Source organism: Podarcis melisellensis, assembly GCF_964234715.1.
Source record: "Podarcis melisellensis genome assembly, chromosome: 10".
Lineage (NCBI taxonomy): Eukaryota > Metazoa > Chordata > Lepidosauria > Squamata > Lacertidae > Podarcis > Podarcis melisellensis.
Window position 1 is genome coordinate 2,314,569 of NC_138542.1, and position 16,306 is coordinate 2,330,874.

Sequence of the window (16,306 nt, forward strand, 5' to 3'; positions counted from 1 at the left end):
ATACTTGCTCACAGGTTCATGACAACCTGCAGCCCCGTCTTCCATCTCATTGAAGAACACGCTTCTACAATTTCTCTTTAGGGTGACAAAAGAGGACAGAGCTCCTATGGAATTCCAGAAAGTGTGCCTGCTGAGATTGCCTCTTCCTCTTCCTCATTGTCATCTGACCACCCTTCTTATCAGGTGCTACATAGTGTCAGGGAAGAGTTAGAAGTTTCCAGTTTCCCAGAGGGAGAAAGCATTCCCCAAGGGGGGAAGGAGAGCAGTGAAGCTAATAGAAGGGAGCAAGAGGAACAAGAGGGAGGGACCGGCTGTTCCCAGGAAAGGCAAGGGTTCAGTTCTAGCTCAGATTGGGAGGAGGGGAGATACAGGCCAGCTCTAGCCAGGAGGGTAGGAAAAAGAGGGGAAAGCGAAGGGAAGGGCGCCTTCGCCATTTTGAGGGTGGCTGGTCACGGAGAAGCAGAGCTCAGAAGGGATCTGAAAGAAGTGACTCTGAGGAATGATATTTAAGAACCGTTTATAAGATTGTTTTGTTAATAATCAATAAAAAGTTATAAAAGAACAAGAAGCGTTTGTGTGGTGATCTGAAGAGGACAACGACCAGGCCTGACACAAAGGTAGAAATATATTGCCGTTGTTTGGCAGCAATGTAGTGAAAAAAGTGCAGGTGGAAATTTATATTTCCTTATTAAGTTGGGGGAGTGAAATAAATTGCATGCTATAGTGGTGTTGTGAATGATGCTCTTTACCTTGCACTTGGTATGGCCAGTCACTGAGAGAGGACAATGGGCACTGATGGGCAGTTGGTTGCTTTAAACTCCTGAAATGTGAGTCACACTCTCCTGCTAGGAATGAAACCAGCTTTACTTGAGAGAGGATACACAAGGAGAAGTGAAGAGCAGCAGTTGAGATCAGGCTGTGGACCTTGTTCAAGATTTCAGGTTGCTAGGCTAACAGTGCTTTGAGACTTGTGCTTCCTGCCTGAGTGCCTGCTTCTGCACATCTGCAATGCCAGCTCCAGCTGTGTAACAGACAGAAAGGAAACATACCCTATAAGGTTGCCATGGAACCTTTTCATTGCTCACGGAAGGGAGAACATGAAATTGTACTTAACCAAGGCTGCCCTCCTGCTCATTACGCATTTTCAAGGAATGATTAAAAATGGCCAATTGTGAAAATATCCAATCAAATGTTGCTTAGTCCAGTGCACAAGGGAAGAGATATGCAGTCTAAAATGCAGTATTTTCTCCTTTCGATCTTATTAGTCAGTTAAAGCATAGACAATATGCCTTCAGGACTCAAATACATGTGGCTCGTGGCCTGTGGAAGCTGCAGTCTAATTCAATTCCCTCAACTACTGCCTCATCCAGGGCCTCTTATATTAAAAGCCCAACTGCATTTCCGGTGACATTTAGTACAGGGACTAAAAATTTAAATGTGCACAAATTGGATCCTAGAATGTTAGCCAGCAGTCAGCCAAGCTCTTATCATTATTTATTTTTTTAAGTACTCAGAATTTTGCAGGGTCCTGGCAAAACGACTGGAGCAATTTAATAAAAGGTTGGGTTTGACTGGATGATGATGAGATTGTAAAGAGACAACGCTCAGCTATTCAGTGTGACAAATACTATTCAGGATGACCTAACAGGGGGAAATTACAATCTTTTTTTAAAGGCAAGGATTTTTCTTTGCATTTAATATACATTTCTCAGTTTGGGCTGGTTTTGTTTCACAATTTCCTGCTTTGTCTTCTACTTCTGGTTCGCCAGAAGTGGCTTTGTCATGCTGGCCACACGACCCGGAAGCTGTACGCCGGCTCCCTGGGCCAATAAAGCGAGATGAGCGCTGCAACCCCAGAGTCGGTCACGACTGAACCTAATGGTCAGGGGTCCCTTTACCTTTAATAGGAACTATAAACATCAACAAGAGGTAGGTCCTAAATCGTTTGCGTCATTCTTCAATATGTGAAGACACCTTAAAAAAACAAACGAACTCAAATGTTGACTCGGGGTTGCCTTGAGGTGATCCACCAGGCTTCCAGTAGAAGCTGTCTGTAATAATCCATCCCAAGGGAGATTTCACTTCCAGGTTAGGGTTTAAAACTACCGGTAACATGCTCTTTCCAAAAAAAGATATTAATGATAATGAGAGTCCAACAGAGGTATCAACTGATGGGAGACATAATGACTTCTTGGCTATAGGGGAAATGGGGTTAACCAGTGCCCCAGACAAAAATTAATATTGCTGTCTCAATATCTTGTTGATTGTGAGGGGCTTTTCTGACTCCAGAAGAATAAAGTGATCATTAGGGTTGGCAACTGGGAAAATCAGGGTGTGTGTGGCACAACTGCCCTTGACTCCACACCTTATTTTCTCAAGATATATTATTTTTTAAACTTTCCAGAGAAGCCCTGCTCCTCTTGAATTCTGTGGTCTCAGGCAGCCTCCTACATTGCTTATTGGATGGCACCAGCCAGGCCTAGGAGCAAACTTATGAACTTCACCCTTCTTCAGACTGAGAAGAACCCTCTTCTCTGTGCATCCAGCCAGGGCTAGTCACCAAAGATGGCTGCTTCCAGCTACCACTACCTTGGCTCAGATGAGGAAGGTCTACAGACCTTGTTCCCTTTTATCTCCTCTGAAACATCATTTGAAAGGAAGCAACAAGGTACCAGACATGCAGAGCCTTCATGCTTCTTGGTGTCTGGTTCTGGGAGGCTCTGTTTCAGAAGTTTCATCCACGTAGGATGGAGAGAGAGAATGAAGAGCATGAGCATAACTCCCATTTATCTCATCAGAACAATGCTAGATGCTTTGGGGCATGAATGAATGGAATATCTTGGCTGCTGACAAGTTGTAATTTTCTGAGAATGCACAATGGCTAGTTTGTACAAATGAACATGTGCAACCAAAGACAGCGCTGCTTTCTGGAGAAAAAGGTGCCTGCACAAAACTGTACAGAAGATTGCTCTCAATTGTAATCATATAAGAGTGCAAATATCTTGGTTATATTCAGGCATTCAGATGTCCAGCCACTTTCAAGCGATGCTGATATCCACAGCTTCTCCACTTGGAACAAAAGAATTGGCAAAAGGCAACTCTTCCCTTTCTTTCTCCCCATTCTGCCTTATTTAAATATGTATTTGAACCTATAGCAAGATACTACCAAGTTACAAACTGGGATTTTGTCTCCATCTTTTTACACCTTTGAGAAAATGGGCTATACAAAATATGTCACAATATTCTAATCCCTTGCAATTAATAGTGCTGCATTCCAATGCTCTCCCCTAACAGTTGTTGTTGTTTAGTCATTTAGTTGTGTCCGACTCTTCGTGACCCCATGGACCAGAGCACGCCAGGCACTCCTGTCTTCCACTGCCTCCCACAGTTTGGTCAAACTCATGTTTGTAGCATTGAGAACACTGTCCAACCATCTCGTTCTCTGTCGTCCCCTTCTCCTTGTGCCCTCAATGCCTTAACAGTGACCACAGTATATAAGGATTACTTCAGACTCTTAACTCTCTGCCATGGCCTCTTTAAGTAGCCTACAGAAACACTCACTGACAAATGTTTCTGCTTATATATCAATTTAATAAAATTTGCATACTGCTTAATTGCTAAAACCTGTAAACATCAAACAAAAATATAGATTAAAATTATCTATAAAATTCAGAAGTTAAACATGTTGACCTCCTCATTCAAGCAAAAGGCAACGCAAGTCTCTTTAAATAATGTGCTTACCTTTCTTGGCTTCACTTTGTCGTGGTAGTCATACTGAAAGATTCCCTTGTAGCTAAGTCCCAACCACCAAGGAATTCCCTGCTTGTCCTGGTGTAAAGAAAACATGTGCACATATACCAGAGTCAATGTTATTCTGAAGGGGGTTTAGCCAAAACGTAGAGGCAAAGGTAGCAAGAATCCTCTGCCTTTATTAATTTCAAACGTGTTTGGTACGTATAGTTGGGACAGTCTTCGACGGTTGGAACATTCCTTAACAGAGGTTGCTTTCAAACAAGCAGTTTTCATGTTAATTGTTAACCTTCACTCACTTTTGACAGCGAATGTCATTGTCAATAAATTGCATTCAGGGTTTTTTGTGTGTGTTGTCCTCCTGTCTTGCTTTTTTAAATCCCAATTTGTGATCATTTTTTACCAGTTTAAATGAAACCAAAGTGCCAGCCTGTGTGGACTAGCAAAACACCATTGAAACTTTTCACGGCCCTCCAGATGTTGTTGCACTACACCTCCCTGATCCCTGACTATGCTGGCTGGGGCTGATGGGCATTCTAGTTCAGAAACATCTGGAAGAAGAAGAAGAAGAGTTTGGATTTGATATCCCGCTTTATCACTAAAGCGGCTAACATTCTCCTTTCCCTTCCTCCCCCACAACAAGCACTCTGTGAGGTGAGTGGGGCTGAGAGACTTCAGAGAAGTCTGACTGGCCCAAGGTCACCCAGCAGCTGCATGTGGAGGAGCGGAGACGCGAACCCGGTTCCCCAGATTACGAGACTACCGCTCTTAACCACTACACCACTCTGGCTCTGGAGGGCCACAGGTTGTGCACTCCCGCTTTAAAAGGTTACTGCAGCCTTTTCCTTGCAGCTTCTGTTCTGTTTCCTGTTGGGTGTGGCAGGGGCATAACCGATGAATAGCCTCTTAATGCTCAGTTGCTGTTCAGGGTGTATGAAAGGAGTGTGTTTCTATGTGTTGGCAGGGTATTATTCACAATTTGCAACTAAAACACTTAAGTTCATCTAGAACCAAATAAATTAAACCGTAAAGATTTACAATGGAATTGCACTGCTCCATTATACTAAACCACTTAGAAGCCACTTTGAAATATAAGCAGTATATAAATTAATAAAACAATAATAATATTGGCATTCTGCCACCTTCCAAGGAGACACCTGTTCAGTCAGACATCCCTCTGAATTTGAACTTCTGATCTTCTTGTTTTAACTGTTTATTGTTTTAATTGCCAAGCTTTTTTACTGTATTGTGCATTCTAATTAAGGATGCTTTAATACTCTGTGTATTATAATTATGTATGGATTTAATAAGCGATTCTTGTAAATCACTTAAGACTCCATTTTGGCATATAAGCAGTCTATCAATCAAATAAATAAGCAATTTCAGATGCATTATTTTTCTGTTTAAAGTGCATCACCATGAAGTTAATAAAGCTATTTATTGATCTTAACACAGGAAATAGACTAGAATTTTCATTACTGTGTAAATGAAGAATGATTTCTGACGTAATTGTTTGCGATAAACCAATCCAATTCCATCAAAGAACACTTTTCAGTTGAAACGTACCTTAACTGCATAATAATGGACTCCGTATGTTGGAAGAGATTCTACAATGCTCATGTAGCTGTGGAGGGAAGTGCAAAATAACAGTGTCACACAGACAACAAGGGGAGGCAATGGGAAAAAACCCTCATGAACATTTGGGCACCCCTTCCAGGATGTGTTACTGACACAAATTCTAAAACTGATGAGTAGGAGTGGATTCATATCAATGGATTGGACACAGAAGCATCTTTTATTTATCTCCATCTTGATGGGAAGCTCTGAGGACTAGTAGGGTAAATTGTTAGACATTTTAAAAGGGATTTGTAGATTTTGTTAAGCTTCAATGAGACATCCCATCACCTTTCACATCATTGTAACATATTTCATGAAATATTGGATTATATTGAAGTATTTATTGGAGTGGCACGTTCAAATTCTTTGCAATGCAATCTAAATTAAAGACAATAACAATATGGCTAGAGGAGAACTTGCAGTCTGAAAGAGCATATGTTAAACAGTGGCTTTCAAACATTCTGCCTTCAGGGAACCATTTCTTTAAGAATTTTTATGTCAAGAGACCCCCAAACATATTGAAACACCCATCTGTGTTAGGGTGCAGTTCTAGATCTTCTTAGGCTTTGCTGTTGCCCTGTGTCAATTGAGTACACACTTTAGAACCCAGCCAATATTCTCCTGCAACTGTGGATTGTGGCCAATAATAAGCTGTGGTAGGAAGACTATTTTTTAAGGCTTGGCCAACATTAGTCATCTTCTCACTGAGGAACTCCTGATAAGTTTCTGAAGGACCTCAGTGTTTCCTGGAAGACAGCCTGAAAACCACTGCACTAAAATAGAAAACGCTACGTAATTACTTGTAGAATGTTCAACTCCCCCTTCCCAGAGACAAAGTTCATCATAGTAGAATCCCTCTTCCCAACTTACTTGACAATGGCTTGACCTCTCGTCTGCCCATTTAGCTTCTTGTAATGCTCAATGACTCGGTCCTCACTTTGAAGGAGAGAAACAGAATCTTATTACCTTTAGCACAGCTGAAAAAACAGTGCAGGACCTCCACTGTAGAAGAGGCATCTCATAAAATGGTGGCTATCAGCCCAAGGATTCCCAGAGGTCTAAAAATACTACGTGATGGAAAGCAGAAAAACAAAGCTAGCTAATACAAAAAAACATTTATTTTAAAAAACCTTTATGTTTATAAATTAAAACAAGACCTACTGCAAGAACTACATACACAGAGGCAGAAATGCAGCAAAAACAGAGATCTATTTCAAGAATTTCCTCCTCCCTTAACCATGGATAACACTACCCAGATCCATCTTAACCAGGAGAAAAATGCTGGTTGGAAATCCTGGTTATAATGAAAGCCATGGTTACAGTGAAATATAATCTGTGTAGACACAACAATCTGGCTGAATCTGGCAAGTGAAAAGAAGCCGAAATGTATGTTGGGGTGGGGCATATCTGTGCATGCAATCTGTGGCCCACTCTTGATCTCTTAACTATTTGCTCTGGGCCAGAGAATTATACAAACAGAAGTATGTTGAGCAGTGCTTCCCAAGCTTGGGTTGCCAGATGTTGCTGGACTCTCAACTCCCATATCAGCCAGCATGGCCAATGGTCAGGGATGATGGCATATGTGGCTCAACATTACTGGGGGACCCAAGACTGGGAAAGGCTGCTTTAGGGCCACGGTGAAGAAAGCTTAAATATGATTAGTGCACAAACAGCCAACTTGGTATTCTCCAAATGCCGTTGGACCAACTCCTATCAGTCCCAGCCATCATGGTTTGACATCAGGGATGATGGAAGTTGGTCCAGCAACACCTGGCAACTATTACTTGTTTGGTGCAATGTTTGAATTAACAGACTATGGTTTGTAACCAGCCATCAAGTCAGAAAGAGAAACTCTTTGTGCTAACAATGAATGAAAAAAACCCCATTAATTATTCCTCTGCCTCCAATGCCTACTGAACCCAAATAAGTATGAGATTTAAAAGCTTGAACCATATCTTGGTAGAGCAAACCATGATTTAATGTGATGTATTAATTGAGCCAAAATTTCAGAAACAGAACCTATCCCTTTCCTAATTTCTGTACAAACAGATGATTCCAAACAGAGAAATTAACTGGAGAGAAAGGCCTCTAAGTGGTTGAATTTCAGCTGTTCATCTTTTCAGCAGACCACTGACAGCTGCACATGGGCTGAGGCCAACTGTTAACATGACAGTGACTCCAAACTGTCACTATTTAGGTGGCAGGTAAACTCATTCATAATGCATTTTACTTCAGATGGCTAATTCTTTGATAGGCATGAAATGGCACTAAAACTAAAGTGCCCCTGCATGCCTGTCAGCTTGTAAACATATCTGTGAACTCCTTCAAATCAAATGAAAGAAATTGCACCGACAATAAGGTTCATATGCATGTTAACACAAAGGTTGAAAAAACCCCAGATTGACAGCATCAAAACTAGCCATGACAAAGGCTGCCCAGGATCTGAAACCCGCTTCAGATGAAGGTTTTGAATCCTTCGGGTGGAGATGTTAAGATGCCCTTTCCACATCCAGCTGCAGGCCTGGTGGGCAGGGATGAAGCAGCAGCAGCAACTGGGTGGCAGCAGCAGCAGCAGCTCTACGGGTTGTTCTCCTAGCACTTTGTGCAGCTCCTTCACCCCACACTAGTACACAACCACAAGCACAGCCCTCCAGATCTGCCAGCAGTTCTAAGCACAGCAGAAATAGTTCACTGTTTTCTCCATTCTCTGTGGAGCCTGATAGATGAGAGCCTGTGCTCTTTTCCTGGCTGCTGCCCTCACCAAAGGGACCAGAATGTTAACAGCAAATGTTGGTAGCCCAACACCAATCCAAACAGAGTACAGCCAGAAAAACAAAATAAATGCAATCTGTTTTGTAACTGGGGAGGGAGGGAGGGAGGGAGGATGAATGTGCACTCACAAAAGACCAATTTCAAATTCATTAAACCTGTAAACCTAAAAACATTCCATGCTGACCATGATTTATCAGTGTGTTTACACTAGGTTTTTTTTAAAAATATTTGGAAGAGCTCTCCACTGAAGTAGAGAAGTAAACTTCTAAGGAATATCAAATTATGAATACAATAATGTTGCCAAATTACTGGGAGAGTATAGTAAAACTGTAGTAACAAGTTACCTGAGGTGAAATCACTGGGTTTTATTACTCCACTGAAAACAGTAACTTTTTAAACCTTGGCCTTATCTTGCAACTCTTGTTCAAAGATATTAATCTTTTGTCCTTCCTCATCCAAGAGGAGCAGTCAGATTGCACCAAAAGCTACCGTATTTTTTGCCCTATAGGACGCACTTTTCCCCCTCCAAAAATGAAGGGGAAATGTGTGTGCATCCTATGGGGCGAATGCAGGCTTTTGCTGAAGCCTGGAGAGCAAGGGGAGTCGGTGCGCACCGACCCCTCTCCCTCTCCAGGCTTCAGGAAGCTCTCCACTAGCCGTGGGAGAGCTGCGTGACTTCGCGCAGCTCTCCCAGGGCTAGCGGAGAGCTTGCCTGCAGCCAGAAGCTTGGGGCACACTGAGCTCAGCACGCCCCAGGCTTCCGGCTTCGCGCAGCTCTCCCACGGCTTGCAGATAGCAGCCTGTTCTGGGGGCTGGGGTCTTCCCCCGCTCGGGCTTCCCCCGCCCCAGCCCCGCACCTGGGGGAAAAATTTTCCCCCCAAAAAACTAGGTGCGTCCTGTGGGCCGGTGAGTCCTATGGGGCGAAAAATACGGTACTTGGAAGAGTAAGAACTGCTTTGTAGATCTTGGTGAATAGCTGTAAACATCCTATTTTGAGATATCTCCTTCTATGGCAACAAGTGAAAAAAACATTTACCAAGTGAGTTTACATAAGCAGGTGACCATCAGGCAACTCAGATCCACTGAGATACAATTCACAAGATCAGTAAATGAGGTGTTATAAAGCTCCTCCTGGACACTTCCCATTGTAAGCAAATGACTGAATACTTATTTAAATATAAAAGTTATCTGTGCATAAAAATAGCTCCCAAGCAGAAGGGATCTAATATGCTAGCCTTGTATGTATAGTGATTTTTTTTGGGGGGGGGAAGCATTCAGCCACACAATCCCCCCACCTGCCCCCTGAAATGGTGCAGCCCAGTTCTACCACCTCATCTGCTAGGAACCAACCAAATGCAGAATTTATAAAAGGCAGAATGTGTGTTGACATAAAACTGCAGAGTCCTGAAAACAGATAATCTCTAGCTGACTGTCCCAGGCAGTAAAGATGATTATCCCAGAGAATTATGCACTTTAGGGAAAGCATTGCCAGTGGAAAAACAGAAGCTTATACAAAGGCAACATGTAGGTTACATTTAGCTTTTTAAAGGGGTTTTTTTGTGTTGAATGAATTATTGAAAGAATCCTGAGAATATGGAGATTAAAGGCTAATCTGTGGCCTTCCAGATGTTGCTGGATACAGCTCCCATCCTCCTGGCCAGGCTGGCTGGGGCAGGGGATGGCTGGGTGCAAGAGCGCATGGAGCGCCACAAGTTCCCTTCCCTGCCCTGGCCTTTTTGCTTGCAGAGAAAGAAGCGACAGCAGGCAGTGCATTTGAAAGGCCAAGTAGTTAGATTTTCTGTTATTACAAAAACAAAACAGGTAAGTTGAGGTTCGTCACAGCACTACAGATCTATGTATGCCCCAAGCAGGGATTTTAAATACAGCTACTTGTATTTGTACACTATTTGGAAACTTTCCTGGGGTGGACTCAGAAACTATATTAGAATTTCACAGGAAACTTGAGCCCTGCTCCAAGCTAATGCTAATTTTTCAGAATTAGTACCTGGCCAAGAGAAATAGGTCAGTCCTCCCCAGGGGCACTGGGGGGAGAATAAACAAGGATTCCCAAACTACAACATGAAAACCACACTCCCTTTCTGCCATCAAATTATGAGAGTGGAGAAATTAAAGGAGTAGCAGAAAAGAGGAGTTCCCCACCCACCACTGGGCTTGGAGTCAAATGCTTTAAAGAGAGACATGAAAGAGCCACCAACAGCAAAGCAGCAAAATGAATTTTGCCTGTAGTTTTCCTAAACCAATTCATATTTGCATTGATGAAAAGGGTGGGGGAGGCAGACGGAGGGACTTCTCCTCAGGGCATTTTGAATTTAAATAGGATGCTTCCATCTCCCCTATATGTGCCTGCACATTTCATTCTCAGCCTAGGGAGAAGAGGAAAGGCTACAACATGGAACATGTTTACAGGGCTCAGTATTAAGTCTCACATAGATGAGAGGTGGAAAATCCACAGTCCTGTCTCCAATAATTGTCATAGCAAGTATGCAGCAAAAAAGAAGGATGAATCAGGCCTGCTTAACCTCAGTGGGCTCTCCCACAGGACTTTGCAAAGTGTGTGCTAACTGCCATGGGTTAGAACAGGCTTCCTCAACCTCGGCCCTCCAGATGTTTTTGGCCTACAACTCCCATGATTCCTAGCTAGCAGGACCAGTGGTCAGAGATGATGGGAACTGTAGTCTCAAAACATCTGGAGGGCCGAGGTTGAGGAAGCTGGGTTAGAAGAACTGGGTCTCCTTGGCCTGCGCACCAGGCTGCAAGAGGGGAAAGGTGGGAAACTATGGACTGTGCCCCCGTTTTCAGTGCAGTAGCAAATCTGTGTCTGGGCTGTACTATTTCAACCTGCAGGTTGGTGCTCACATGAATGAACCAGCCTTCCCCACTCTGGTGCCCTCCAGATACTTTGGGCTACAACTCACATCAGCCCTGGTCAGCATGCTCATATTGGCTGGGGTTGATGGGAGTCCTAGTTGAAAATATCTGGCGGGCACCAGGTTGGGGAATATTGACATTCTCTGGGAAATGTAATTTTGTGGGGGCTGGGCAGCTTAGGGAATCTCTAACTGAGAAGTCTCAATCAACACACTCACCAAACAGCAATTATCCTAAGTCTTTGGGGGAAGTCACAACAGTGGGAAAACCAAGAAAACTCTACAGTATAGAAAGGCACATAGCAATCTTGACCAATGCATCATCCCACAAATGAGTGAAAAGGGTAAGTGCTTCTAAACACACAGAAAAGTTACCAGTAAGCAAGAGATGGGTGCTCCTTAAGTGCCTGCGTTGGAAGAGCTGGAAGCTTCTTTAAGTCAGTCCTTACTATTTCATTGCTGAAAAAGAGAGAATCCGAAAAGGAGGATCAGTCTACAAGAAATTAGCCATGAGGTTTGCAATGGCTGGCTGGCTGCTCTGGTTTGAACATCTGTTCCCCTTTAATGAAATGCTGTGGGGTAGCTTTTTTCTTTCCCTTTATTTATTTTGCATCTGGGAGCATAGTAACCTCCCACTATAGTATCAAAATCGGAGCAAAGCTATCACAGATGTCTAGGTTCTTTTTTCTTCCTGCATTTCATAATACTAGCTCTGAATGTAAAAAACAACACAGGACAGTGTGTTTTCATGGGGAGAGATTCTGTGGGGGAAATCTGTACGGTGCAGGAAAAGGGGGTGGGTGGGAGGAAGACGCACACAATAAGACCCCTTGATTTAACTTCTTCCAAAACGCAGCCATTGATTAGAATGTCAGCCGGGGACTCGTGCCCTAACAAGCCTCTCTTCCCTCCCCTGCAGGGCTTGCTTGGAGTGGCGGGTGGGCGGGCGAGGATTACGCTCAACACTCTTTGTGGGAAAAGGAGAGGAAACGTGAACCTCAGCACTAGACACAGGAGAGCACAGCCTGCACGTTAAAGAAGGAAAGTTCTTTGAATGGTGGCTGGGGTAGCACTGCAGGGGGAATTCATGGTGTCGCTGCATGTATGTACTAGGCCAGTTAGTCACTCAGTTAAGGAAATTATGTGACCATAACAGTCAGTTTTAAGGAACTGAATATTTAAATAACATCCCTCCCCCTGCAGGGGGTTCATGATTGAGAGGTCACAATGGTCCAGAAACAACCAACAACACCCATTCCCCACCCTAACATTTGTGCCTGAAGAAAGGGCGACTGCCCACTTGACTGCAGAGTGTTAGAAGTCTGGGAGCAAAGCTGCTATTCCATTTCCAGCTCAAAGCAGAACAGCAATGAATGAGTGCTGATAAGTCGTCTGCAGATGAATCACCCCCAGAGCTGGCTCTGCCATTAGACAAACTGCCTCAGGCAGCAGAAGCCCCCGAGGCAGCAGCCCCACGGACGCCCCACCATCTCCTCTGCTAGCATGGAAGCACCACCGGCATCTGCTGAAATTACGCAAGATCTTGCGCGATTTTGGTGAGATCTTGCCTGAGATGGTGGAAGTGTCAGGGCGGGCAGAGATGTGGTGCCAGCAGCAACAGCGGTGGCAGCTGTGGGAGCGACAGGACAGGGAAATGTGGTACTTCCCATTTTGCCTCCAGCAGTGAAATGGGGCAGGCGTCACTGAGCACCCCCACAGCACCCACTCAGTCACATTCCATAGAGAACTGAAAACTGCAGTTGTGGTACCATCAGGTGTGGGGCTGCCTGGATTTCACTGTTTCCAGAAGAGATGTGTGGTCTTTCCACAGCAAAGGAAGAACAAACGCATACTTATTGTTTGTAAAAGTATCAAACAGTTCCCAGTATGAAGTACTGATTCACCCATGACTGCCCTACGGGTAAAATGGAGAGTTTAATGAAAAGGAGAGTGCCACCGACATGCACTTGCTTAGACAGGGAAGTCTTTCTTCAGTATGTGATTTGTGCCAATTAGTGGGTGTTATTGTTTTCCTGAAAAACTATATTCTACAAGTCAGCTAAATCTTTCTTTGCCCCTCTGATAGAAGAACTGTGCCTGAGCCCGTCATCAGCAGTAAAAGATTCCTTGGTCATTTGCCCAAACACAGGGGAATATCAAGATCTGGGAGTTTCCAGAATGGGAGTTTCCAGCCAAAATAGACAATTGCCACGTATATGACAAATTTCACAGTGACTAACAACGCTCCCTCAAAGCTAGGGCTGCCATATGTTCAGATTTTCCAATTTACAATTTTGTGTCTTTGGGTCCCCCTTAAAAAAACTCAACAAATTTTGGGGGTGCCCTGGTTTTTACTTTTTGAAATAGGGCAACCCTACTCAAAACCTCACAAGGCTTCCCAGAATCATTAACAGCAGCAAATAATTCTTATCGTTGCTTTGTGCCATTTGAATTATGCTATGCTAAAAGCCTTAGAAGGCAATTTTCACACATCATGGGTTCTTCCTTCCAGGGGTTCCTACCTGACCCCACTGCAGCCCATGTTGCAAAAAGCCTAGCTTGGACTCGGGGAATTCAGAGCTCACAACTGCGGGCTACCGAAGCTGTTCTCCTGAGGGCCGGCTAAACATGATAGGGCATGTTTAGCCCTTTACTATGGCTGCCCACACACATCATACATTAAACACAGATTCACCCCACCCCACCCAAAGAATCCTGGGAACTGTGGTGCACCCCTCACACAGCCATAACCCACAGCACCCTTAACAAACCACACTGTCCGAGATCCTTTGTGTATGTGTGTGTGGGGGGGGGGAGCTGTGCTTCAATGTACAGTGTGTACGCGCAGCCTGTGTATCATTGCTTCAAGCAATTTCCCTCCCAGCTGAGTGAGTTATTGTGGGGAGAAAAATGCCTGAAACAACAGAGGGCAGGGAGGTTAAATGGAAGATGGACTATGCAAACTAGAGAGGTGACGCCATTTAAAATATATCCCTTCTGCTTTATAGACATAGACCCTGCAGTACCCAAGTGCAGCTGGGATTTTGTCAAGGCTGAGAGGACCAGTCTGGGAGCAGGGAACCCTATGGCTGCTTCTGAATATATATTTATGTTTCTCTGTATCACAACCCTTTTGACCCACCCAGCTGAACACAGTCTACCAGCCCTGTACTGTGGCCCATCAGGTGTCTGACAACTGGTGTTCTTTTTGCAGGAGAAAGCTGGCTCTGATATATGGATCACAAGTTGCACAGGTCTGCTTTAAATTTAAATTAAATCAGGCAAAATCAGAACATTTTCAGGGAAAAAATGCTAGCAGAACTGCAATGCTATCACTATCCTTGTGGTGCAATTAAGGAAGGCAGCAAGCTGGCTCCTGTCATTTATTCTCAAGCACTAATTGCTTAACTACAAGTTCATTTCAAGGAATGAAAATTACAAACTGTACATTTTCATTATGCAAATACATTGCTTAGTGGCAAATTACTCCTCTGCCTTTCTTCCTGTCTCATTATCACCATTTAGTACTCCATAGTTCTTTTCCATCTCCTTCATCTCACTTTCAGAGCGACTCCTTGTGTGGCTTTTGTAGGTCTTGGTGCATCTGATATCTGACAGTTTTTGAGCACTGACACACAGTGGCCTGGTTCATGTATGATGGCAAACCAGAGTTAAGCAAACTGTGACTTATCAAGAACCAGAAAGCGTGCTGGTGCAGGCTGCTCAAATCATGCTCCCCTTCCCTCTGTCTACTTCACTCGAGGAAACAAACCAGAGTGCTGGCTTAGGTGTGAACCAGCCCTTGCGGCTTGCTTTTCTCTAAACAAGCCCCCTTCTAAGGGCTGCTTCATTTCTTTTTTAAAACATAAAACAAATCAATACTGACTTGAGTAACAAGATCAGCACTGAGGTTGTGTAAATTTGTTTTGGTGGGGGTGGGGATTATCTTAAAACTAGCACAGTAAATTCTTTCTGAAGAACTGCTGAAGGAAATTACACTACTGATGCTTTTATTGACTCTGGGGCTTTCAAATAATTACTGTCTAGCTCTCCTAAGAATCCACAGAATTGAAGAATCTGTTGATAACAAACTGGTGGTTCTCCTAGCTGGGTTTGTTTTGGTAGCCTCATAGAACCATAGGACCAGAATCCCAATATTCCTAATTCTAATATGTAGAGACTTCTTTCTTTTTGAATCATTTTTATTGAAAGTTTTCCACATAAAATACAATGAGAGAGAGAAAAAAAACCAAGAATAAGAGAAGGAAAAGAAGAAGAAGAAGAAGAAGAAGAAGAAGAAGAAGAAGAAGAAGAGGAGGAGGAGGAGGAGGTGGTGGTGGAGGAGGAGGAGGAGAATAAATACAAAGCCCTCAATTGTATCTTAACCCTTATCCAGACACAGCTCTCCCCAGGGAGCTTTCCCCTTCTCCCCCAGCCTCCCACCCTGGGAGATCCTCTCTTCCCTGATGGAGAGACCTTCATCTCCTGTCTATCACCTTCCTGTGTGTAGCTTCGTTTATCCAAATAGAGAACTTCAAAAATAAACAGAAGGAAAGCATAAATTGGAGATCACAAAGAGATAAGAAAAGAAATGAAGTAAGGGGGGGGAGAGATAAAAAAGATGAACTCCCAATTCTCTGTTTGCCAATTATGTATATGATAATTATTCAAAATATTCAAAGCATGCACTCCAGGATAACATGTAGAAGTATTATATAGCTGCTTCTCAGTCTGCTAAGTGTTTTTTCTTGATATTCCATCCCAAGCATCTCAGATTCGCTGTTATCCACTCAAGAAGTCCAAAAGTAGCTCTTGAATTTTTATTATCATTAAATGTCCAAGATGGTCTTTTTCCAGTCCAATATGATGCGTTTCTCGCCAAGGGTTCCCACAGATCCTAATAATAGTCCTTTTTTCTCCACCCCTCCCCCAAAAATGCACACCAATCATCATAGGTTTATAGGCGTTTCGTTGTGCAATCGTACCTTCCCCTTTCAACCACATCTCCATCATCTGTCATCTGTGATCAGCTCTCAAGAACTCTGATTGTAAATCCATTTATCTCTCGTGGCATCACAACAGAGTCCTTCATCTGCCTTGTCCTCCAGCTGCAAGACCATGCAGCCCAATCCATGGTCAGAGGCTGTCTCAAACTCAGGCAGAGGCGATTCTAAATCCTCTCCAACAGGTCCTGTGAGTTCTTTAATCTGAAATATCTCTGATCCAAATTCTCTTGAAATTCTATGCATCTCAGCTTTTAATTCTGTGAACTGCTCATT

The 16,306-nt window shown here is 43.5% G+C and overlaps 1 protein-coding gene across 8 annotated transcripts in view; it reads right to left on the minus strand.

Annotated features, from left to right (window-relative positions):
• The window catches only part of FRMD4A (FERM domain containing 4A), a gene marked incomplete at its 5' end in the record, with an annotated part of 413,106 nt that overhangs the window by 65,075 nt on the left and 331,725 nt on the right, over window positions 1-16,306 (minus strand). For all 8 annotated transcript variants that reach the window (XM_081927637.1, XM_081927636.1, XM_081927641.1 and 5 more), the window contains 4 exons: window positions 3,742-3,828; window positions 5,317-5,374; window positions 6,238-6,303; window positions 11,403-11,486. In XM_081927637.1, coding sequence (XP_081783763.1) covers window positions 3,742-3,828; window positions 5,317-5,374; window positions 6,238-6,303; window positions 11,403-11,486 — 295 coding nt within the window. The remainder of the gene's footprint in view (window positions 1-3,741; window positions 3,829-5,316; window positions 5,375-6,237; window positions 6,304-11,402; window positions 11,487-16,306) is intronic.